This window comes from Ranitomeya imitator, chromosome 5, assembly GCF_032444005.1.
Source record: "Ranitomeya imitator isolate aRanImi1 chromosome 5, aRanImi1.pri, whole genome shotgun sequence".
NCBI classification, from domain to species: Eukaryota; Metazoa; Chordata; class Amphibia; order Anura; family Dendrobatidae; genus Ranitomeya; species Ranitomeya imitator.
In genome coordinates this window covers 544,899,156-544,924,292 of record NC_091286.1, presented here as the reverse complement: position 1 = coordinate 544,924,292, position 25,137 = coordinate 544,899,156, and the positions used below count along the sequence as shown (strand labels likewise).

General features: G+C 47.8%; 1 protein-coding gene across 1 annotated transcript in view; it reads left to right on the top strand.

Moving 5' to 3' along the window:
• The window catches only part of HLTF (helicase like transcription factor), a 178,774-nt gene extending 154,998 nt beyond the window's left edge, over positions 1-23,776 (top strand). Inside the window, exons 20-24 of the mRNA XM_069727608.1 lie at positions 183-302; positions 2,336-2,448; positions 6,936-7,116; positions 15,159-15,239; positions 23,227-23,776. Coding sequence (XP_069583709.1) covers positions 183-302; positions 2,336-2,448; positions 6,936-7,116; positions 15,159-15,239; positions 23,227-23,379 — 648 coding nt within the window. The 3' untranslated portion in view covers positions 23,380-23,776. The remainder of the gene's footprint in view (positions 1-182; positions 303-2,335; positions 2,449-6,935; positions 7,117-15,158; positions 15,240-23,226) is intronic.
• The last annotated feature ends 1,361 nt before the right edge of the window (positions 23,777-25,137 follow it).

The window sequence follows — 25,137 nt, the reverse complement described above, 5'->3', positions numbered from 1 at the left end:
GACCTTCTCCTGAGCTGTTTGCTAGACCTGGTGCTAATGCAGCGAGCTGGCAGGGAACCACACATCATATAGCCACAAGCTACATGCGGTTCCTGAGCCACAGCTTGAAGACCTCTGGTTTATAAAGTACATTTTATGGTTGCAGAAAAAGCTAATATTGTTACATCTGTATTCTACCCAAGCCAAACGCCAAATGCCCTCTCTGTAGAGGTGAAATACGTCTGGAACATTTACTGGAGTGTCCCGAGGAGGAGTCCGCCTCCAGCACAAAAAAGGACCAAAAGTGGATGTCAAGTTCAAAAGTAAGGAACATAATAAATATACTGTGTGTTCCTACCTGAGAATACAGAAAGTTTGATATTTCAGCATTCGTTTCCAGCAAAGGACTAAATATTGAATCAAACTTCATAATGTGGTCTTATAAGATGTTCCAAGACATAAAGGCATATTTTCAGTAGTTCTCAGAGACAGTCCAGCATTTATAACTAAACAGCATCCCTCAATTTTGACCCTTTGAAATTCAAGAAACACAGCTAGACCTGATGATTCCCTAGCATTTTTCAGGTGGCGATTACACCCCTGAGCTTCGTTCAGATGCCTGTTTTTCACTTATAGATCATGTGGCCATTAGAATCTATGGAACTGTTCATGTCTGTGTTTTTTTCCAGAATGTTGGTCTGTAGGCTGACGGCCGAATGATGCCTTGGTGTTGGCTGTGATGAGGCCTTGGTGATGGCTGTGGTGAGGCCTTGCTGATGGCTATGATGAGGCCTTAGTGATGGCTATGGTGAGGCGTTAGTGATGGCTATGTTGAGGCCATAGTGATGGCTATGGTGAGGCCTTAGTGATGGCTATGGTGAGGCCTTGGTGATGGCTATGATGAGGCCTTGGTGATGGCTATGATGAGGCCTTGGTGATGGCTATGATGAGGCCTTGGTGATGGCTATGGTGAGGCCATAGTGATGGCTATGGTGAGGCCTTAGTGATGGCTATGATGAGGCCTTAGTGATGGCTGTGGTGACGCCATAGTGATGGCTATGGTGAGGCCTTGGTGATGGCTATGTTGAGGCCTTAGTGATGGCTATGGTGAGGCCTTTGGCTATGGTGAGGCCTTAGTGATGGCTATGATGAGGCATTAGTGATGGCTATGTTGAGGTCTTAGTGATGGTTGTGGTGAGGCCTTAGTGTTGGCTATGGTGAGGCCTTAGTGATGGCTATGATGAGACCTTGGTGATGGCAATGATGAGGCCTTGGTGATGGCTATGTTGAGGCCTTAGGGATGGCTATGATGAGGCCTTGGTGATGGCTATGATGAGGCCTTGGTGATGGCTATGGTGAAGCCTTGGTGATGGCTTTGGTGAGGCCTTAGTGATGGCTGTGGTGACGCCATAGTGATGGCTATGGTGAGGCCTTAGTGATGGCTATGGTGAGGCCTTGGTGATGGCTATGATAAGACCTTGGTGATGGCTATGGTGAGGCCATAGTGATGGCTATGGTGAGGCCTTAGTGATGGCTGTGGTGACGGCATAGTGATGGCTATGGTGAGGCCTTAGTGATGGCTATGATGAGGCATTAGTGATGGCTATGTTGAGGTCTTAGTGATGGCTGTGGTGAGGCCTTAGTGTTGACTATGGTGAGGCCTTAGTGATGACTATGATGAGGCCTTGGTGATGGCTATGATGAGGCCTTGGTGATGGCTATGTTGAATCCTTAGGGATGGCTATGGTGAGGCCTTAGTGATGGCTATGGTGAGGCCTTGGTGATGGCTATGGTGAGGCCTTGGTGATGGTTATGGTGATGGCTATGGTTAAGCCTTGGTGATGGCTATGGTGAAGCCTTGGTGATGGCTATGTTGAGGCCTTAGTGATGGCTCTGGTGAGGCCTTGGTGATGGCTCTGGTGAGGCCTTGGTGATGGCTATGGTGAGGCCTTAGTGATGGCTATGGTGAGGCCTTAGTGATGGCTGTGGTGAGGCCTTAGTGTTGGCTATGACTAAGGGTAGAATAGAAGCTGGACTTTCTCTCTGAGCTATTGTACATGTCAGCAGAGCCTGATGTCTGTGCATTCACCTACGGTAATTGCTGCAGGGAAGCTGGAGTATTGCTGATTCTTCCATATTTTCATATTATCATCACTGTCCCCATCGGGGACAGTGATGATAATGTGTGCAAAACTGTAAAGCGCTGCGGAATATGTTAGCGCTATATAAAAATAAAGATTTATTTATTTTATTTATTTTATTAGTAGTGTATTCTGGGCTGATACCTGATAATCCACCTTCATTTCATATTAATGCAGAATTGAATGTACTTTACTGTATGTGCTTAATATTTCAGATAGATGCTCTTATTGCTGCATTGGTAGAACAAAGAGTTAAGGATCCTTGTGTGAAGAGTATCATTGTTTCACAGTTCACTTCATACTTATCTTTGATAGAAACGCCTCTAAGGTAAGATAATTCTATTAAATTGTCAAAAAAGCTTTTTATCTTAATGTCATATGTAGCTCATATTCCGAAGAGGGCAGTAGCCTTCTATACCAGTTTTGCTGTGGTGTCGGTGGATTTATATGGTCACTGTTCATGTTCTTGTCTAGTGTCCAGCCCTACACCAATCCTTTTCTGAGTCACATGACTTAAATTCTGACTCTCTGGGTCACACATTTGTCTGTGTGAAATGGAAGCGACTTTTACAGTGAAAGTCTATGGAGCGTCAGAACGTAGCTCCATAGAGTTACATTAGTACGGCCGGGGTCAGACGACCTAATGTTCTCATGCAACAGAATCGGGACGATTATGCTAATGACATTCTGCTGAAACTTTCAGAGTATGAGCCATGTGTGATCTGATTCTCTTGCATGAGATAATCGCATTACAGGAGTAGACAAGATGGAGAGCTTAATTTCTCCATCTTCTCCATTGTCTCTGTTCCCATAAATTGGACTGCACTCTGATGACATGCGAGTGCAGGTCGATGTTTTACAATCACCCATAGACTTGTATGGGTGTGCATGGTCCGAGTATTGGATGCACACGCAGCATGCTGTGACTTTTTTTCTCAAGTCAAATTTGCATTAAAAAAACGCTAGTCGGCACTGCCCAAAGTATAAAACACCGTATAGATGTTCAACCCCTTTTTAGGTTAAAAATTATGTGGTCGATTCCTCAAAGCTATTATACCAAAGAAGTGGTGTGAAACCTTTGAAAAGTCACAAATTTTGTGCAATGCGGAGTTAAAAAAAAAAAAAAAAAAAAAAGTTTGTGGTTTTTAGCATTTTCATGCCAATTTGAATCTGCTCCACCCATATGGATTACTCCACTACTTTTATGTTGATGAGCTATCTTTGGGTCATCAATATCAGATTGGTTGGGGTCCTGTACAAATTAAAAGGAGTGGATCCAGCAGCCGAAACTGTTCTCGTGATGGAGCTGTGCTGTTCAGCTTCACAAGTACGAACATGGAGCTCCTGCCAATCTAATGTGGATGACCTCTCCCAAAGATAGGTCATCCACATAAAAAAAGGAAAACAACCCTGAAATCCCACTGGAGCTGGTGTCCCCCCTTCCACCACACAGCCTTTTGTAAAGTCTCTCTCTTGTTCTTTTATGGTTAAAATTGCAAAGTGCAATTTGTTTGATTTTAAAATTTCGTTCCTTGATTATTTTTTTTTCTTCTTTTTTTCATGGTCTATGGCTCTGTGCCTAGATTACCAGCCACTGTCGCAGTCTAGCAGTCCTAGCTGAATACACAGGGTTTACTAGCTCTTTCCAATTGTTCTTGTGAGTACTAAAGCCGGCCAGATCGCTGAAGTGCGATGTTACTTGGCGATCCACCAGCCTCCATGCAACTGAAGCTGCCTCCTTATAGCGGCACGCTGCTAGTCGGAAATGTCAGTCAAGAAGGAGCAGACTGCCCCCTCCCACTCTCAGAACTGTCAGTCAAGCAGAAGAAGACTGTCCCCCCTCCCACCCTCGGAAATGTCAGTCAAGTAGGAGCAGACTGCCCCCTCCCACCCTCGGAAATGTCAGTTAAGCAGGAGCAGACTGCCCCCTCCCACCCTCGGAAATGTCTGTCAAGCAGAGGAAGACTGTCCCCCTCCCACCCTCAGAAATGTCTGTCAAGCAGGAGCAGACTGCCCCCTCCCACCCTCGGAAATGTCTGTCAAGCAGGGGCAGACTGCCCCCCTCCCACCCTCGGAAATGTCTGTCAAGCAGGGGCAGACTGCCCCCCTCCCACCCTCGGAAATGTCTGTCAAGCAGGGGCAGACTGCCCCCTCCCACCCTCAGAAATGTCTGTCAAGCAGGGGCAGACTGCCCCCCTCCCACCCTCGGAAATGTCAGTCAAGCAGATGCAGACTGCCCCCTCCCGCCCTCGGAAATGTCTGTCAAGCAGATGCAGACTGCCCCCCTCCCACCCTCGGAAATGTCAGTTAAGCAGGAGCAGACTGCCCCCTCCCACCCTCGGAAATGTCTGTCAAGCAGGGGCAGACTGCCCCCCTCCCACCCTCGGAAATGTCAGTTAAGCAGGAGCAGACTGCCCCCTCCCACCCTCGGAAATGTCTGTCAAGCAGGGACAGACTGCCCCCCCTCCCACCCTCGGAAATGTCTGTCAAGCAGGAGCAGACTGCCCCCTCCCACCCTCGGAAATGTCTGTCAAGCAGGGGCAGACTGCCCCCCTCCCACCCTCGGAAATGTCTGTCAAGCAGGGGCAGACTGCCCCCCTCCCACCCTCGGAAATGTCTGTCAAGCAGGGGCAGACTGCCCCCTCCCACCCTCGGAAATGTCTGTCAAGCAGGGGCAGACTGCCCCCCTCCCACCCTCGGAAATGTCAGTCAAGCAGATGCAGACTGCCCCCTCCCGCCCTCGGAAATGTCTGTCAAGCAGATGCAGACTGCCCCCTCCCACCCTCGGAAATGTCTGTCAAGCAGGAGCAGACTGCCCCCCTCCCACCCTCGGAAATGTCAGTCAAGCAGGGGCAGACTGCCCCCTCCCACCCTCGGAAATGTCTGTCAAGCAGATGCAGACTGCCCCCTCCCACCCTCGGAAATGTCTGTCAAGCAGGAGCAGACTGCCCCCCTCCCACCCTCGGAAATGTCAGTCAAGCAGGGGCAGACTGCCCCCTCCCACCCTCGGAAATGTCTGTCAAGCAGGGGCAGACTGCCCCCCTCCCACCCTCGGAAATGTCTGTCAAGCAGGGGCAGACTGCCCCCTCCCACCCTCGGAAATGTCTGTCAAGCAGGGGCAGACTGCCCCCTCCCACCCTCGGAAATGTCTGTCAAGCAGGGGCAGACTGCCCCCTCCCGCCTTCGGAAATGTCTGTCAAGCAGATGCAGACTGCCCCCCTCCCACCCTCGGAAATGTCAGTTAAGCAGGAGCAGACTGCCCCCTCCCACCCTCGGAAATGTCTGTCAAGCAGGGGCAGACTGCCCCCCTCCCACCCTCGGAAATGTCTGTCAAGCAGGGGCAGACTGCCCCCCTCCCACCCTCGGAAATGTCAGTTAAGCAGGAGCAGACTGCCCCCTCCCACCCTCGGAAATGTCTGTCAAGCAGGGACAGACTGCCCCCCCTCCCACCCTCGGAAATGTCTGTCAAGCAGGAGCAGACTGCCCCCTCCCACCCTCGGAAATGTCTGTCAAGCAGGGGCAGACTGCCCCCCTCCCACCCTCGGAAATGTCTGTCAAGCAGGGGCAGACTGCCCCCCTCCCACCCTCGGAAATGTCTGTCAAGCAGGGGCAGACTGCCCCCTCCCACCCTCGGAAATGTCTGTCAAGCAGGGGCAGACTGCCCCCCTCCCACCCTCGGAAATGTCAGTCAAGCAGATGCAGACTGCCCCCTCCCGCCCTCGGAAATGTCTGTCAAGCAGATGCAGACTGCCCCCTCCCACCCTCGGAAATGTCTGTCAAGCAGGAGCAGACTGCCCCCCTCCCACCCTCGGAAATGTCAGTCAAGCAGGGGCAGACTGCCCCCTCCCACCCTCGGAAATGTCTGTCAAGCAGGGGCAGACTGCCCCCCTCCCACCCTCGGAAATGTCTGTCAAGCAGGGGCAGACTGCCCCCCTCCCACCCTCGGAAATGTCTGTCAAGCAGGGGCAGACTGCCCCCTCCCACCCTCGGAAATGTCTGTCAAGCAGGGGCAGACTGCCCCCCTCCCACCCTCGGAAATGTCAGTCAAGCAGATGCAGACTGCCCCCTCCCGCCCTCGGAAATGTCTGTCAAGCAGATGCAGACTGCCCCCTCCTAGCCCTCAGCAATCATGAGTCTGGGGAGTATTGTGCTTCTCCCACCCATGATGATAGGACAGCCCCTTTAATGTGGGACCAAATGATGGTGATTTAGGTGTACAACTTTAGCACAGTAAATAATTTTTGCCAGTCTTGTTCTCTCTTAAGTTTTTTCTTTGGCCCCCTTTTGGCATTACATTTTAGAGCTAGGTCCATGAAGACAGGCCTGTTCAGCACAGTCACAAAGTGCCCTCTGTGGTGGGCTTGGGGTGGTTGTAGCCACCTTGCAGCACCTTCAGTCCGTGTAGTGCCATGCCAGAAGTAGACCTTCTCTGGTATCGTAATCTTTCACATTGTCACTGTTACTCAATGACAGTGCTAAATAATAGAAATGAAAGGCATGTTCCTGTCGGCAGTGGATAGGGGATCCCCTCCGGGTGAGTGGGCCGACTGCTGAGTGTGCGCTGTAGGCAGGCTGCTATACTGTAGGCTAATGTGATTTGTGTGAATACTGGCATATTATACACCATAAAGCACGGGGGTCACAAGTTTAATAAGGATGTAGAAATCCCACCATATTTCAGCCCTTCTTCCCTTTAGCAGTTATGTAACCTATTTTTCTTTTTGCGTAACAGCACAGGCTTGATGCCAGTCTGATTTTTCCATCCATGTAATATCTGTTGTCATAGAAACTGTACACTGTCCTAATTTTGTGTAGATCAACTGGCTTCATGTTTACACGCTTGGACGGCTCAATGACACAGAAAAAGCGAACCGAAGCAATTCAGACTTTCCAAAGCAGCCGTGATGACTCTCCGACCATTATGCTGCTGTCACTGAAGGCTGGAGGAGTGGGTCTGAACCTGACAGCAGCCTCTCGCGTGTTTTTAATGGATCCTGTAAGTAGCTGAATTAAAATATGGATTATTTTTTCATGCTGACTCGTTCTACAATGTCTTTTGTGAAGTGGATTCTCCAAGAAGTTATTTGCAGCTTCAGGGAACATCTGCACAGAAAATTGGTCAAATTTTGCTGCAGATGTTCTGAGTATTTCATCGTTTCCATCGCTCAGTGTAAATCCGCAGCTTAGATTTAAGATACTGTGTAAGTCACAACTGCAGCATCAGTCAGTGTCCTCTGAATTGTGTCTGCAATTGTGGAGGAGATTTCTTAAAATCTCATACACAATACTAGATCTGTTATACACAGTGCGTTTTTTATCTGGACACATGTCCAACCTGTGGGGACATACCCCCAAAGGTTGTCTGAGACTGTGTAAGGAAAAATGAGGGTCAGAGGAGAGCCTTGATGCATCAGACTACCCATTATCACTTTATGTAATGCATACATAGAAAACATGACAGATGACAAAACCATGCCCTAAGGCTGGGGCGACACAGCAACACGTGTCCTGCATAGAAAGATTCAGACAAGTTGTGCAGTATGTCTGGAATTTTCCTTTTATGTAACTACATCATAGCTGCAATTTGGCTGTAGTAAAAAAAATAAAAAAAACACACAGCAGACTTGTCGCATTTAACCTGCATTAAAAATCTGTGAAGGCAAAGTATTGTTAAATGAATCTATCTGCATTAAAATGTTTGCAACAAACTCATCCCTGTCCCAACAGGACTCTATTGACCATCATTAGATTCAATGTCATGTGACCTGAACATCGCAGTGTTGCATTACAACATACTTCCCAGTTTAGCCCCGGCATTAATAGGAAATCTGATATCTGCCCTAAACCGTCACCATGACTATATTGCATAATTTTCTTACATTCTGATAAGCCCCTTTATGTTGCTTAGTTTTACATTTATTTAGCAATCACTAACTTTAAACCCTGCCCTCACGTAAAAGTAAATCAGTGAGTGACCAGGCATTAATTTCCCCATAGTTAACCTCTTTCTCATTGTGTAAGCACACCCTTGTCTGCAAGTGACGTAATTTGTAAGAGCGACGTCACTGCCAGCTCTTTGCAAATCTCTGTGAATGCACAGTGCGCCATAGACACCAGGGAGTGTACACTAGACTTCATTGCGCATTCCCAGGGAGGCAGAACGTTGCACATTAGCATAAGGTTTTCAAGGAGTCAGCTGTGAAGTCCCTCTTAAAAATAATGTCACTCACGCCCACAAGGGCATATTTACGCAATGAGAGGTAGAACTATTCCTAGGGAATCAATGCCCCCATCTAGTCACTCAATGACCATCACCCATGGTGTCCCCCATCTAGTCACCCATCTAGTCACATGGTGTAAGGCTTCTTTCACACTTACCCTTGATTTTAGCAGCCCTTTTTTGCGGGCCATATCGCCGTAATTTTTCCAGTCTGCCGCAAAAACGGGCTTCAAAAATCTTGCGGATCGCCGTTTTTCTGGATTAGAATAGTAGGGAAAAAGTAGGGACCAAAAAAAAGGTGATCCGCAAAAACGGAATTCACGGTGCATTTTCAATGGGGCCGTGTCCGTAAGCCATGAAATATATCGAACAAGCTCGATATTTTTTCACTGCCATAAATACGAGCCTTAAGGCGTACGGCGCTCCTACGAATTGCAAAAACGGGCCGAAAAAAAACAAGGCAAGTGTAAAACCAGCCTAAACGTAGGGTTTAACGTTATAAAGTTTAATTTTAAATTTATTTAGCATCAAAAAGAGGCTTATTGTAATGTAGGAAAAGGGAGCAATACAGTCATGGTGGCAATTAAAGGAGGCCAGGGCAGCTGTCAAGGTTTCCTTTAAATACTATCTTCTAATTTAGGCATGGTCTTCCTTATAACTAGAAATCCAATACATTTTGGAAACCCAACTGAGGTGGGTGAGAGGTACCGCCCTTTTATTTCAGTAAGTTTCCTGTCCTGGCTGGGCGGATCCCTCTCTCAGATGTGCCATCATGGTTGAAGGGGAAAAAAAAAAATCAACTAAAGTTTAGCTTCTCTCCCTCCTCCATCTTCGGGCCTCAGCTCCATAGTGAGTTAGGCTTCTGGGGTGCGGTGCCCTGGGCGAAAAAGCCGGTCAGCTTACAAGGAGACTTGGCACATCCTTGCATGGGGAGGGGCATTGTTTCGGTCACCGGAGGACGCTTATCTGAGGAGTAGCCCAGTGGATCCCTTATAAAATGGGGGATGACCAGAGAAGAGGCGCTTATCTCCAAAGCTCCCCATCATGGAGGATCTGAGAGGACAGCAGCAGCAGCAGTCACCACTACCAGTGCCTGATCACGAGCACAAGCGCACTAAGGGAAGCAGCTGCTCAAGTGACAGGAGTGACAGCCGTCCCAGTTAGAAGAGTTGAAGGTCGCAGGACTCCTCGGTATCCAGGAGGGACATCGTTTGTATCCTTGATCAGCCTTTGAATCCAGTAATAATAATAATAATAATTTTATTTATATAGCGCCAACATATTCCGCAGCGCTTTACAAATTATAGAGGGGACTTGTACAGACAATAAACATTACAGCATAACAGAAATACAGTTCAAAACAGATACCAGGAGGAGTGAGGGCCCTGCTCGCAAGCTTACAGTACCCTTGATATTACAGCGGGTGGTGAGTGATCTACAAGAATGTCACCTTTTGTTAATAAGGGCCATTTCTTACTTAAATGACTAGGAGCCTAGGATGTCTAGCACAAAAAGAACAACAAAAAATGTTCCCTTTCTACCCCGGTGGTAGTCCATTGGCAGAAAAGTCTCTGCTCGGACTGTATCCAAAAAAACTAGATGGGATGAGACCCTTGACATTGCCGCAAGCCTTAGATCTGTGATCAGGGCTGAGGTGGAAGGTTCCCTGAAGACCCTGTTAAAAAAGAAAAAGGGGAACAAAAGAGCTCAGGAAGTCATTACGGAATCTGAGGCCTCCCCACAGTCTGTTGGAGAATACCATAGTGAATTCCCGTCCTTCTCCTTGGACAGTGATATAGATGGTCGACCGTGCCTTCTAGCTGAGGACACGGATAGATTGGTCAGGGCAGTCAGGTCCACAATGGGTCTGAAGCACCTAAGTCCCTAGAGGATATAATATTTGAGGGCCTGGAGGAAAGGAGGAAGTGCACCTTTCCAGTTAATTCCAGGTATGAGGCAGTGACCCCTGTTACAGCTAGGGGGCGCTGTATGTGCTCTCCAGAATGTGCATGGAAGCGTAGTGAGGCCATGAGGGCGTACTACAGACACGGGTGTGGCTGTAATTAGAATAGTGAAGTAGTGACTGATTAAAAGCCCTGTAGTAGAGGGGGAGGTTTGTCAGTGTTGGTTTGGAAGAAGACAGAGAAGTTGTCTGCAGAGCTCTTTGTGTGTGGAGCAACACAGGGGCAAAAGGAAATGACACCCTGCATCTCGGGGACTGTCTTGTGTTGCCAGGCTGCAATCCGGAGGATAGACTTGGTATCGGCGGGCGGTCGCCCCAGGGAAACTGGACAAAGGGAAGTCTGGCCTGTGTAGGGACTGTAAAGGTAAAGCCGGTTACTGTGTATTTCTGATGGACTATGTGAAGAAGCCGTGTACTATATATTTTCCTTTGGCCTGGATGAAGAAGCCGTTTACTATGTATTGCTAAAAGACTGTGTGAAGTAACACAATAAAGAAACGTTTTGTTTGAACTTGCTTGGGTCACTGCGGTTTCACTGCGTATGGTCCTACCGCTGCATTACACAGGATACAAGCTGTCATAGATAAAGAATAGAAGAAGCCAGGAAGATCTGATAGCTTACCTTCATCTTCAAAGAGGATATTCCAAGTCTTTCTCCTCAAATGGGCGAGTTGGGATAAAATCCCTAAAATCGATGGGGCAGTTGTGAAATCCTCCAAGAGGTCAGCCCTGCCCTTTGAGGATTCCGGCGCACTGCCCGATCCTTTATGATCTGGCTGTAACAAATCGAGGAGCAGCTTTGAACAAGGCCCGAGAGATGAAATCTTAAGGTACCGTCACATTTAGCGAAGCTCCAGCGATATAGACAATGATCCGACCTAAACTAGATCGCTGCAGCATCGCTGTTAGGTCGCTGTAGAGACGTCAAACACAGCAACTCCAGAACGATGCAGGAGCGATCCAGTGACGTAACGGCGAATCACTTATCGTTCTCACTGGTTGTTAGCTCTGTGAAAAAACATTGCAGGCATCGTTGCTTTTGCTGTCAAACATGACGAATCACGCCGACCTGATGACCAAATAAAGTTCTGGCCTTCTAGCTACGACCAGCAATGTCACAGCAGGATCCAGATCGCTGCTGCGTGTCAAACACAACGAGATCGCTATCCAGGACGCTGCAACGTCACGGATCGTTGTCGTTCTCATTGTAAAGTTGCTCAGTGTGAAGGTACCTTTAGCCAATATGCCTCTAGCAAGGAGCAACGGCCTTTCTGGCAGACACTTCTGCAGACTCTGAGGTTAGCGGCTAGGTCGGCGAGCCTATCCAATGCGGCCAGATAGGCCTTATGACTGAAAGGGTGTCTGGAAGACCTACCTTCAAAAAATACACTCTGCTCCAAAACTTTTTATCAGGGGTCCAGTGGATAAGACAAGTAGGGCATGTGTTATCACGACAGATGCGAGCAATGCCAAATGGGGGACACATCTATCGCCTCACTCAGTTCGCGGGATCTGGTTTCCTCTAGAGAGGGAAAAAGAAGCCAGACACATATATAGAAAAGAAATATCATAAATATATTGATCATAAAAAACTAAGAATACCAAGCATAAATATCACCCAAAAAATATTCATAGTGCAAAATAAAAAATATATCACTTTATTGAGATATATAAAAAAATTATTACACAAAATACCAAAGAAAAAAATTTCAAAGAAAAAAAATTGATGTCACAAAAAAATGTTTTATTAGAAAATGAATGACATAAAAACAATATTAAAATTAATGTGTGATGTGGGGGACACGGAATGACAGACGGATCAGCAAGAAAATATCATATATAAAAAGAAAAAATGATGACTAAAAAAGTAAAATGATTTGCACAAATGATATGCAAAAAGTGGCACCAATGACTACTTCATATAAAATGTGAAAATATATAAATAAATCAATTAATAAATGCCATGTGGCAATTTATATGATACCATCAGTATATACAAAACATTATAAGGTAATGACAGTCTTATTTAATTTAATGGGAGAAAATGAAAAAAGTGAATATCATCATAAAAAAGAAATAAAAAAAATTCATACCCATACAAAGTAGCTGAAGTGCACATTAAATAACAACTATGTGGCCAGCCATAGTAAGTATTATAAAGTGCAATTAGTAAAAGTGCATAAAAAATCCCACACCGACCAGTCTGACACTCCACTGCTCCCCCACACACACACCACTCGGTAACGCGTGTTTCGCTTCCGCTTTGTCAGGGAGTGTGGGCTGTGGACATGGCCTTGAGGCACTTTCTCCCCTTCCCCGAGCAGTCATGGCTTATATCAACAAGCAAGGGGGAACAAGGTCCCATAACCTAATGATGGCAGCGGACATTCTACTCCAGCTAGCAGAGCAACACCTACTGTCCCTTACGGCACATCAAATAAGGGGAATAGACAACACAAAGGCAGACTTCCAGAGTCGCGCGAAATTGGGACAGGGAGAATGGTGTCTAAATTCCCTAGATTTTCTATCAGATAATGCGGGCTGTGCAGTGGCTTGAGATTGATCTGTTTGCCAGCTTACACAACAGAAAAGTGAAGAACTTGGATGCTCCTCAGATTCCCTGGAGATTCAGGATTCAGTCATGAGAAAGATCAGGATGGCCTATACATTTCCTCCAATAGCGACGATTCCAACAGTCATGAGGAAGCTCAGGCGAGGGTGATTCTCATTTCTCCATTCTGGCCGAAGAGACCATGGTTTTACCTTCTAAGGCTAATGTTCGTGTCCGATCCATGGATCCTGCCGGAGATCCCAGACCTTACCCAGGTGCCAGTATGCAACTCACAAGTTATGGGCTTCCATCTAGCAGCATGTAATTTGAGAGGGCATTACTGAGTCAGCAGGGGTTCTCACCAGGGCTAGTCTCCACCCTTTTGAAAAGTAGGAAACCAATTACATCAAGGATCTATGGTAGAACATGGAAGAAATTTCTGGATTTTTCATGGCAACCCTTAGGGGATGAGGCCCGGGAAGGGTCCATTCTAGAGTTTCTGCAATCGGGGTTGAAACTAGGGTTAGCAACTAACACTCTCGAGGTGCAGGTATTGGACCTGGGTTCCTTGTATAATTGCAACCTAGCTGCAACTAAGTGAGTCTCTCAGTTTATAAGATCCTGTAGTAGGTCCAGACCGGTTATAGTCCCAAAGATTCCTCCATGGGACCTGAATCTAGTGTTAGAGGCGCTAACTAGAAACCCATTTGAGCCCTTACAGGATTTATCTGCAAAGTTCCTCACTCTTAAGAAAGTTTTACTTGTGGCCCTGGCATCAGCCCGCAGGGTGAGCGATATACAGGCCCTGCCCATTTATCCCCCCTGCACACAGGTGTATGACGATAGGCTGAGTCCGGCCTTAGAACAAGTCTATCTCTTCAAGGTGGTTCTTAAATTCCATAGGAGCCACAAGATTACTTTGTTACTTTGCCCTTCTTCTGTAGTAACCCTAAAAATCCTGGGAAGGAAAAATGCCATACCTTAGATGTGAGGAGGTCCATGTTGGAGTATATGTCCATGACCAGTCAGTGGAGAAAGGACAAGTCCCCTTATAGCCTTTCAGGGTGGAGAAAGGGGTATGGGGTATCCAAGGGTACCATTGCCAAATGGATCAAGGAGGCCATTAGTTTATCTTACACTATGAGTAGTGCTCTGTTTCCCGAAGGCATCGAGGCTCACTCCACCAGAGTTGTGGCAACCTCCTGGGCAGAAAAGGCGGAGGTATCAATTGATCAGGCCGCTACCTTTTTTGAGCACTACAGACTGAATCTGTCGTCCTCTGCTGACTTGACCTTTGGTCGAAGGGTGCTGCAAGTGGTGGTCCCTCCCTAAGGTTTTTCAGTTCTCCAAAAATCTCTCAGGTGTGCTGTCATGGGTGAAGGGAAAACACCAAGGTTACTTACTGATAGCCGTTTTTTCCGGTACCCACATCTTCAGATGTTTTTCACAAGCCAGCCCGAGAGAGTCCTGGCTGTCAGATTAGAGATGGTGTGATGTGGACAGCACTACACTGTTCTGTCTGTCCCTTAGGAGGGTAATCAGGGTGGGAATTTATATTCTGTTGCCTGAGGTCACAAGCTGTATCTGAAACAAAGAAAGAAATCATTAGTAAGCCACAACAAGATGGTAGAGACTGGTCTGAACTCAGACCCTTGTCTGCCTCCCTGGATACTAAGCAAAAACTGATTAGTTCTCTACCAGTCGGTGGGAGTAGCCTGCTGGGGAGGTGTTTTTTTCTGCCTAGTGTCAGCAGCATACCCCCATGGTTTCCTGTGTCTCCCAATGAAGTGATAGAGAAATGCTGTGTTTCCACTTTTTTTCATTAATATTGTCAAGAAAAAAAACACAAACTAATATATATTTATCATATGACCTGAATATTAGGCTCCACATATTGTTAGAAAAGGCAGTTATTTGACTAACTGGAGTGAGAGAAAAAAATGGCATGTCCAAAAAAAATGACTACTCATGAACTGGTTATGAAAATTAATAGTTTTTTTTATGGAAGTGCAATAATAAAACTGAGGTGGCAGGTCTGCTGTTTTATGGAGCTTTCCGCCTTGATCTCAGTACATCCCTATCATAGCCAGTTTATCAAGAATGGTCTTGGGGCGGTTCTTGTAGATCCAGTTCTGCTGTTCTCTTTTAAAGTATTGGTCTCTTTTTCACTGAATTTCCTTACTTACATAAGACATCTTAAAATTCTTCATGTATTTTTGAATATGGATTTCAGGTGTTTTTTGTTGAAATATGGCCTCTACTATTGTGACCATTCTGTGTCCTTCTATACCCACTTATTGATAGGCCTGGAATCCAGCCGCTGAAGAGCAGTGCTTTGATCGTTGTCACCGTCTTGGACAGACTAAGGAAGTGATCATTACTAAGGTAAACTTGATTAATATTGATTTAAAGGGACAAGCCTTGATCATGTGAAGGCCTTCTCTACTGATCAGCATCATTTTGGCAGTGGAGAATGTGAATGGCTCCTAAGAAAGCCAAGGAGAGAATGTGTTTGGTGACTGATTTCCTGCTGTAAATTGGACAGACGTTCACTGAAGCCTGGGATTACTTGATGGCATCTCGCAGTGGCTGCAGTTATGAATGTGTCATATTGGATTGAAATTTAGTTGCCATCAGAGCCAATCATACATCCTATATAATAATCGCCAGTTGGGACTTCCGGCCACTGTCCCCGTATCTCATAAGGCACCATGGCAGTGTCACTTGTGCCTGTGCAAGTGACATACAGGGTGTCTGGTTGCTGGCCAGTGCTGCGGGTGTCTCCGGTGCCCAGCGGTGCTGCGTGGGTGTCCGAGGCGACAGGCCAGAGCCCCGGCACTTCCACGGTTCCATATGCGGTGGTCTCTGGGAATATGGCCACCACCATGGGCGGCGCATGCGCAGCGCTGCGCTGAAATCTCATCTCGAGATCTTGGTCCCGAGATCACCATCTGCGCATGCGCCATATTCCCAGAGACCACCTCACATGGAACCATGGAAGTGCCGGGGCTCTAGCCTATTGCAAAATGTTGGCAGAGCCCCGGGCAGCGCCGCTGGGCACTGGAGACACCCGCAGCACTGGCCAGCAATCACCGGGCACCTGGAGACACCCGGCAGCAGCACAAGACCCCTGCAGCAGCGCGCCACACATCAGAGCCCCCCTCATCCCTGCCTGCGGCCTGCAGCATCACCCCACTCTTGCCTCCTCCAGCAGGGACCCCGCTTCACCGCAGCCACCACCCCCGGTAAGCAATAAGATAAAATTGTGGTGCTTCTTATAATCCTTTCATTACAAAATATTTTTTTCTTATTTTTCTCCTCAAAATTTGGGGTTCGTCTTATAATCCGAAAAATACGGTATGTTGGAAAGCGTAAATGGTGTGAGACATGTGGGTGGAGATAAGGGGAGGGGGAAAAATAATAAATTACTGATAGGGGTTTGTTGTAAGTCTCCAAAAAAAATGGAAGCAACAGAGAATATCCTCATAAAGCAAACAGATGAAGCTGCGACTCAAGGAGAAGTCATTATTATGGGGGACTTCAACTAGGGGGTCTGCAATACCAAGATGGGTTATTACACTTGGGGCTGTTTAGTTTGGAAAAACGAAGACTAAGGTGCGATCTTATTTTATTGCATAAATATATGAGGGGACAGTACAAAGACCTTTCTGATAATCTTTTTAATCATAGACCTGAAACAGGGACAAGGGGGCATCCTCTACGTCTGGAGGAAAGCAGGTTTAAGCATAATAACAGACGCGGATTCTTTACTGTAAGAGCAGTGAGACTATGGAACTCTCTGCCGTATGATGTTGTAATGAGTGATTCATTACTTAAATTTAAGAGGGGATTGGATACCTTTCTTGAAAAGTATAATGTTGCAGGGTATATATACTAGATTCCTTGATATGTGGAGTTGGGAAGGAATTTTTTTCCTCAAAGTGGAGCTTACTATTTGCCACATGGGGTTTTTTTTTGCCTTCCTCTGGATCAATATGTTAGGGCATGTTAGGTTAGGCTATGGGTTGAACTAGATGGACTTCCTGGGCATTATGCACAGTGCGGGGCTGGGATTCCTGGGCATGCGCACTCCGTGTGTCAGCCATTCACCCGGGTCCCCCGCTGACACACGCAGTGCGCATGCCCAGGAATTCCAGCCCCGCACTGTGCATAATGCATAATACACTGCGGGGCTGGGATTACCAAGGTGGGTGGCCGTACAGGCGCAGTCTGCAAGCCTGGCTGCATGAGACAGTACTACACAGCGCAGGCGCCGGATTTCATGCGACAACAGCGTGGAGGGGGCGGTGCCCGGAGCACCTGAAAATTTGAGTGACGGCAGTGTGGCAGTTCAAGCAGGGGGTGAGGACTTGCCTCCCTGGATAAAGACAGGTATTTTGCAGAAGTTATAAAACGCTTTATTTTGGGAATACATGCACCAAAAACTAAAAGAGCCACCTTGATTACTGCTGCACAAGGTGGCTCTTTTAGTTTATAACGGCTGGAGGGGGTGACAGTGGCCCTTTAATGTATAAATATATGAGGGGTGTAAGATTGCTCTCACTAAGTGTATTGGGGACACTCGTTTGGCACGGGATTAACGTAGTCAGGCACGATTTTTCACTTAAACACAGCCCATGCAGTTTATTAAAGTGTCTCAAACCGGGTTATGCACAGTTCACATTATACATTTCATCAAACACAACAGGCACCAACTGGTGATATTAACTTGCAGCTTTGTCTTCAACACTTCATTTACGGCTTTGTCTCACAGACATGGAGCGCCCCCAGACACAGGGCCACAGGTTACTCGGTACCGGTCCTTTCTGTCTCAGTTCTGGGGTAGTCACGGTGGCTGGACCCGGTCCGTGACCCTGCTAAGGGGCGTCCAATAAAAGGTGATAGGAGTCTGTCAAGGTTTCGTGACCTGTGGCGTTCGGTCAGGATGACCGACGCTGCTTGGGGTCCGCTAGGGTGATGGAATGGCAGCTAGATGGTATACCTTCCCACAGGTGAAGTATGTCCCCAGGGCTTCCCAGTGATGTAGATGGCGATGGTGTGATGTGCAGACAATAACGAGGACACAAGGTTGCAGTCTCTTTACCTCTTTACTGAAGACTTCAGGATCCGCAATCCAGAGCACAGTTAACAGGGCTGTCTGAGACCGGCCGGTCCGATGGCACATCCAGAGTTCCCTTTACAGGTGGAAATCGTTGCCTACCAATAGTGCCTGTGTGTTGTAGTGCTACCCTGCTGAGCATTCGGTATAGTTCTCACAACTTCTGTTTTAGTTCGTTATTTCTTTCTAGTTCTTTCTCTTTCTTTCTATTTCGTTCCAGATGTTACTAGTTTCTCGTCCCCCAGGTATGTTATGGCTAGGACGCACCCGTATGACGGGACCCTAGAGACGCCCCTCTCCACGCGTTGCCCCCTATGTCTGCGTAGGAAATTTAAGGTAGACAGCCAACCTATAATTAACTGTCCTGCGAAGTTTGAAGTAAGGCATGGAGTCAGTTACTTCTTCGGTGTTCCGGCCACCGGCTACGCGCCTCAGTAGGATGTTGCCGTTCTCGGGGCACGACTCCTACTGGCTCTCCTTTGTGCTTGATGTCGTTTCTCACTGTTCCACAATATCTTTCGCTTCGTGTCTCTTTCTTAGGATACCGCCGCAAGGTAGTGCAGGCGCGGTTGCGTAACGTTCTGTTCGCTAGGTACATGCCAGGTTCCACGCCTGACAGGCACCCCCCTGAATCTTCTCCCTGCAACACCCCCTGCCACGGGATGTTGCCTGAATCCAACCCAGTCAGCTTCTGGCTAACTTCCTATCCAACCCCTAGTTTTACCAGTGTGAGGAGTGGCCCACTAAATAAAGCCTTTTTCTCCCCCTAGTGGCCGGAGTGTGAAGTGTAATGTGTGCTGGTGATACCTGGTCAGTAGAATTCCTTCAGTGCCATCAGACGTACCATCACTCCCCTTAGCGGCAGAGTGTCATACTGCAACGACCAGATCTCTGGGGCGCTGCAGACACTAAACATGCTGGACCTCTCACTTCGCCCAGTTACCATGGGTGTCTGTACGCCGTACACTTCACCAATGTCCCAAGTCACATACAGCGCATATGACACTGGGTCACGGTCTCTTAACACGCTGAACCTCACTCCGTTCAGTCGCCATGGGAGACCACACAGTTCATAGAATATCACAAGCACCAACAGTCTGTATAGGTACCTGACGGGAGCTCCTGCTCCACCTGCTGACTCCTTGTCAGTCCACTCCTCCGGGAAAGCTGCCTCACAGGGATCACCAACTTGCCTGGGCGGCATATCTTAGTCAGTCCAGACCCACCGAAGGACGGTAGCTTCCCCAACATAGACCATCCAGACTCAGAGTCTTTCTGTGCGCTATTCAGGGATACGGTCCTACTCCCAGGACCTCCCAACACACCAGCATGAGCTCTTCAGGATTCCTACTCCCAGGTCTCCCAACACAGATTGCCCAGTGTGCTATTCAGGATTCCTACTCCCAGGAAATCCAATACACTGGCGTCTCCTCCTCACATGAACCGCACGTGTGACCTGTCCAGGTGCTATTCAGGACCTCGTCCAACACCCCAAGCATATAACCTGTCCAGGTGCTATTCAGGACGTCAGTCCAATACCCCAGGCATATGACCTGTCCAGATGCTATTCAGGACATCAGACCAACACCCCAGGCCACTAGCAAGTCCAAAGCCCCACCATGTGCTGTTCAGGACTCTTACTCCCAGGAAATCCAACAGGTTGTTCAGTGTGCTATTCAGGACTCCTACTCCCAGGAAAACCAACACACCAGCATGTGCTCTGTCCAGGTGCTATTCAGGACCACGGTCCAACACCCCAGGCCACCAGGTCTAAAGCCCCACCACGTGCTCTTCAGGACTCCTACTCCCAGGAAATCCAACACAGGTTGTTCAGTATGCTGTTCAGGGATCGGGTCCTACTCCCAGGACCTCCCAACACACAGGCTCTCCAGGACCTTCCACTGGAACCACACAGGAACATGTGACCCACACCCTGGTCACATTATATACCCTTAACCACTCCCCTGGGTGGAAGTGTAGATGTGTGGCTAGTTTGTCCCGCCCATCTCACACAACTAGCCTAGTAAGTCTCCCTTACAACTACACCATACATTTACACACTCTTGAGGGACTACAGGTCCCAGAACAACAACGTTGCATCAGACTTACCACGCAGACTCCCTCTGCGACACATATCGGCCATTCACAACACAGCCAGTCACTGTTTCACCACGATTATCACAATAGATATGCCTCCATGCACATCCCAAGGAGCACTCACAGCGCCCCCTAGCTGCCACAGGGGTCACTGCATCACAGGGGACAGTACAAAGACCTTTCGGATTAGCTTTTTAATCATAGACCTGAGACAAGGACAAGGGGGCATCCTCTAAGTCTGGAGTAAAGAAGGTTTAAGCATAATAACAAACGTGGATTCTTTACAGTAAGAGCAGTGAGACTATGGAACTCTCTGCCGTATGATGTTGTAATGAGTGATTCATTACTTAAATTTTAAGAGGGGACTGGATGCCTTTCTTGAAAAGTATAATGTTACAGGGTATATATACTAGATTCCTTGTTAGGGTGTTGATCCAGGGAACTAGTCTGATTGCCGTATGTGGAGTTGGGAAGAAATTTTTTCCCCAATTTGGAGCTTACTCCTTGCCACATGGGTTTTTTTGCCTTCCTCTGGTTCAACATGTTAGGGCATGTTAGGCTGGGTTCACATTGCGTCCTGGCAATCCGTTAGATGGACTACGTTACACCGTGGCATAAACACGGTGTAACGTAGTCCGTTAAGGCCGCCATTGACTGCAATGTCGGACACATCGCTAGCGCACGTCCATAATGGGCGTGCGCTAGGGATGTGTCATCATTGAGTGACGGACCCCGAGACGCGGGCTGCAGCGTTTCCAGGTCCGTCGCTGCTAGCGCAGATAGAGCTAACAGATGCTCCATCTTCGCTAGCGCGATGTAATCGTCAGCACTTGCATTACAGCAGCCCGTTAGCGTATGTGCTGAACGAGCTGCTGCTAACGCAGTGTGAACCCAGCCTTAGGTTAGGCTATGGGTTGAACTAGATGGACTTAAAGTTTTCCTTCAACCTTAATAACTATGTTACGTATCTGCTGCTCCTGTCAGCACCACTAAGCATGCACAGATATTAATTTCAGCACACTCCCGATGCCATAGCATCGGGCCTATTTCTTGTGTGGAGATAAAAAGCATTTTGTGTGGTGCACTAGGTTCTGGATAAAGTGGCCATAAATCCAGCTGATAATCTTCAGGTGCAATTCTACTGCCAACACCATTCCACAACCAGTATGTAGTGACTGCCGATCTTTGCCATACACTATAACATCTGCTTCCTGCGGGATGAATAGAGCAGGAACTGGTTTTCAGACTAACGTCGTCCACACCCGCTGATATCAAGTTTGACTGACCCTCTACTGTGTACGGGTGGGGCATCGGTCAACTGCGTCCATATTCATTACTTTAATGAGCGGTACCACGTGACTGCTGAACACAGGAAGAGCTGCCGGCACCCGGAGACCATGGAACATGGAGGGACCGCGCCAGGAGCAGGTGAGTATGTGACAGCCGCTGCTCCCCCTCCCCCGCTGACCCCCTGGGACAACGACTCAAGTATAAGCCGAGAGGGGCACTTTCAGCCTAAAAAAATGGGCTGAAAATCTCGGCTTATACTCGCGTATATACGGTATTTCACACATTGTGCCTTGCAGGGGGTCATAACCACATAAAAATATATGTAAATGTTTTCTGAGTTCCCCACTAACTGGGACTGCCATATTATCTCCAAGACACAGTGCTAAATTTTGCCTTTTTTCTGCACAGCAGAGCTGATGTGGGTCTCATAGGACCTAGCAACTCCTTCCCAGCACCCAGCAGTCACACATTATTGGGACGGGAGTTATAAGAGCTGTCTGCCCTTTCCTTACTGTAGATATAGCACTTATTCTGGTCATAAGCTATATCTCGGTTTTCTCTAGCAGAGTCTGGCGGTCTCTTACAGCCGGCTCCTTGCTCCTGCACCATCTCCTTGCAGTCGGTGATGTCCTATAACATCATTAGAGAATAGCATTGGGACCATGTGAACGTTCAGGAGTTGGGTGCTCTGCAAGTGGCCAACAGCAGTGCTGGAGTTGTCACATGATGGGAAGGAGCAGCACCTGGTGGGCCACATTAACTATAATGGGGTCTGTTGGATTTCCGTCATGTTGTCCAGTATTTTACCCAATAAAATAATACAACCTTCTTTGCTACTATGTCTGCTATTTGTAGTCAAAGCTGTGCCTGAGGCGCTGCAGCAGATGAGAACCTGGGCCTGTGCTGAGGCACGTAGCACAATGTCTGTGGCCTGATCACTGGTGACAGGCTGGATTCACAGATGATATCATTCTTCTCTGAACAGTATTATTTGGGGTTTTCATTTTGTAAATGATTATTGCAACCGAATGTCTTCTACTCTCAAAAAAAAACTGTTTTCTGGCTGACATCAGGGAGGCCAGACATTCTCGCGCTGATTTCTTACAATTTAATAACTTACAATCTTATCCATGTGTTATGTTTTCTGACCTCTTTAACTAAACTGAAGTCTTTAGTGAACTTGACTCTGCACATTCCAGCTTATTGCAAACACATTAACAGAAGTACAGTCTGAGTGATGTGCACCAACGTATTTCAGATGCGAGTTGATACAATGTGACCTCTGTGACGAAGGCTAGCTTCACACTAGCGTTCGGCAGAGCTGCGGATGGCAGCCTTCTTCCTCCATTAAGCCCCGCCCACTGCTGCGCCTCTTCCTTCAGCTCCGCCTACGGCTACATGCTCTCTGCGTCCCTATCTTTAACATTGGGAACGCAGGCAATGTGGATGTATGCGGATGCCTCCGCATGCGTCGTTTTGATGCTGCGCCGACTGCAAAAAAAATTCTAACATGTTGCGTTTGATCCAGGTCAGCGCAGCGTTAAGACGACGCATGCGGAAGCATCCGCATACATCCGCATGGCCTGCGTACCCAATGTTAAAGATAGGGTACGCAGAACGCATGCAGACGTAGGCGGAGCTGAAGGAAGAGGCAGGGCTTCACGGAGGAAGAAGGCTGCCGTCTGCAGCCCTGCCAAACGCTAGTGTGAAGCCTGCCTAAGATCTTGAACACCCCAGAATGGTGGGTACTGACCTCTCTATGGATGGCACTAGTGCCTGGATGGGGGAACTGGGTTTTTTCATGCATAGTTATATACATTAAACTTCATATAGTTGCTGACTGAAATTTTTGTTATTTCTCCTTAGTTTGTTATAAAAGATTCTGTTGAAGAAAATATGTTAAAGATCCAGAGCAAGAAGAGAGAGCTTGCTGCCGGAGCCTTTGGAACCCACAAGCCAAGTGCACGTGAAATAAAAGAAGCTCGGATTCAAGAAATAAGGACACTCATTGATTTCTAAAGTTTGCTGTATAATTACACAGAATAATGCTACATACCACAATGTGTGATGTGTCTCCTGACCTGAACTCAACAACCTCCCAGGCATATATGAGGCTGCTGGGCTCAGGGCAGGAGACCCACGGCTTATCCGTGCCTGGACAATGATACAGATGTGAATCTAGCGTTAATGTCTTATTGATATGATGCTTCCACATAAAACCAGTAAAACACCCTTACATTCCTGAAGCAGCCGGTGAGCTGATGTTCTGGGACTTAGCAGTTGCCACAAGCAATAAGTTTAAAAGATGGAAGAATTGTTTCCCCCACTTCTACCTTTCTAACATGTTTATATAATTTCATTTTTAACATTTTAATTTCATTCTACAGGAGCAATAGTAAAATTCTGTCTGTCATCATTTGTGTCCGAGTCTTTTTATATAATTTTTTGGTAATTTCCTTCTGCAAAACCAGATTTGCCAGTCTTACTAGACAACACTCTCAGGGGGCAGAATTGGAGATGATGTGCTTTGGTAAATAGTGCATTTGTGTTTGGTCTCAAGCTTTTTCAATTATGCAGCTTTCATGTATGAATTCGATCATAGTGCAATCAGTCAATCCTGAGTGGGAAGAACAGAAGTCGCACTCATTTGAAATAGTACCTGACCTCAGAAAAAGCAAGGTATCATATATTGTGGCTAACAGACTAAAGTTTTCTTCTAGTAGTACTGAGTTCTGTCCAATATGCAGCGTGTGATGGGCTTTTCTTCCACTAGAGCCAGAAAACAATGTCCAGTTTTGCTCAAAGATGGATGTGATTTTTATTATTGCATTTCTACCTTCAGATGAATTCTTAACCCCTTCCCGACCCATGACGCCACGTAGGCGTCATGAAAGTCTGTGCCAATCCGACCCATGACGCCTATGTGGCGTCATGGAAAGATCGCGTCCCTGCAGATCGGGTGAAAGGGTTAACTCCCATTTCACCGGATCTGCAGGGACAGGGGGAGTGGTAGTTTAGCCCCCCATGGCTACGATCGCACTGATTGGCTGTTGAAAGTGAAACTGCCAATCAGAGCGATTTGTAATATTTCACCTATTATAACTGGTGAAATATTACAATCCAGCCATGGACGATGCTGCAATATCATCGGCCATGGCTGGAAACACTAATGTGCCCCCACCCCACCTATCGCCCCCTCCCAGCCCTCCGATCTGTCCGGTACACTGCTCCGGCTCCCCTCCGTCCTGTGCTCCGCTCCCCCGTGCTCTTGTCCGCTCCCCCCGTGCTCCAATCACCCCCCCCCCCCCCCCTGCACTCCGATCCACCCCCCCCCCTGCACTCCGATCCACCCCCCCCGTGCTCCGTTCCACCCCCCCCCCCCCGTGCTCCGTTTCACCCCCCCGTGCTCCGTTTCACCCCCCCGTGCTCCGTTCCACCCCCCCGTGCTCCATTCCACCCCCCTGTGCTCCGTTCCACCCCTCCCGCGCTCCGATCCACCCCCCCATGCTCCGATCCCGTGCTCCCCCCCACCCCATCATACTTACCGATCCTGCCGGGGTCCGTCCGTCTTCTCCCTGGGCGCCGCCATCTTCCAAAATGGCGGGCGCATGCGCAGTTCGCCCGCCGAATCGGCCGGCAGATTCGTTCCAAAGTGCATTTTGATCACTGAGATAGATTATATCACAGTGATCAAAATAAAAAAAATAATAAATGACCCCCCCCCCCCTTTGTCACTCCCATAGGTAGGGACAATAAAAAAATAAAGAATTTTTTTTT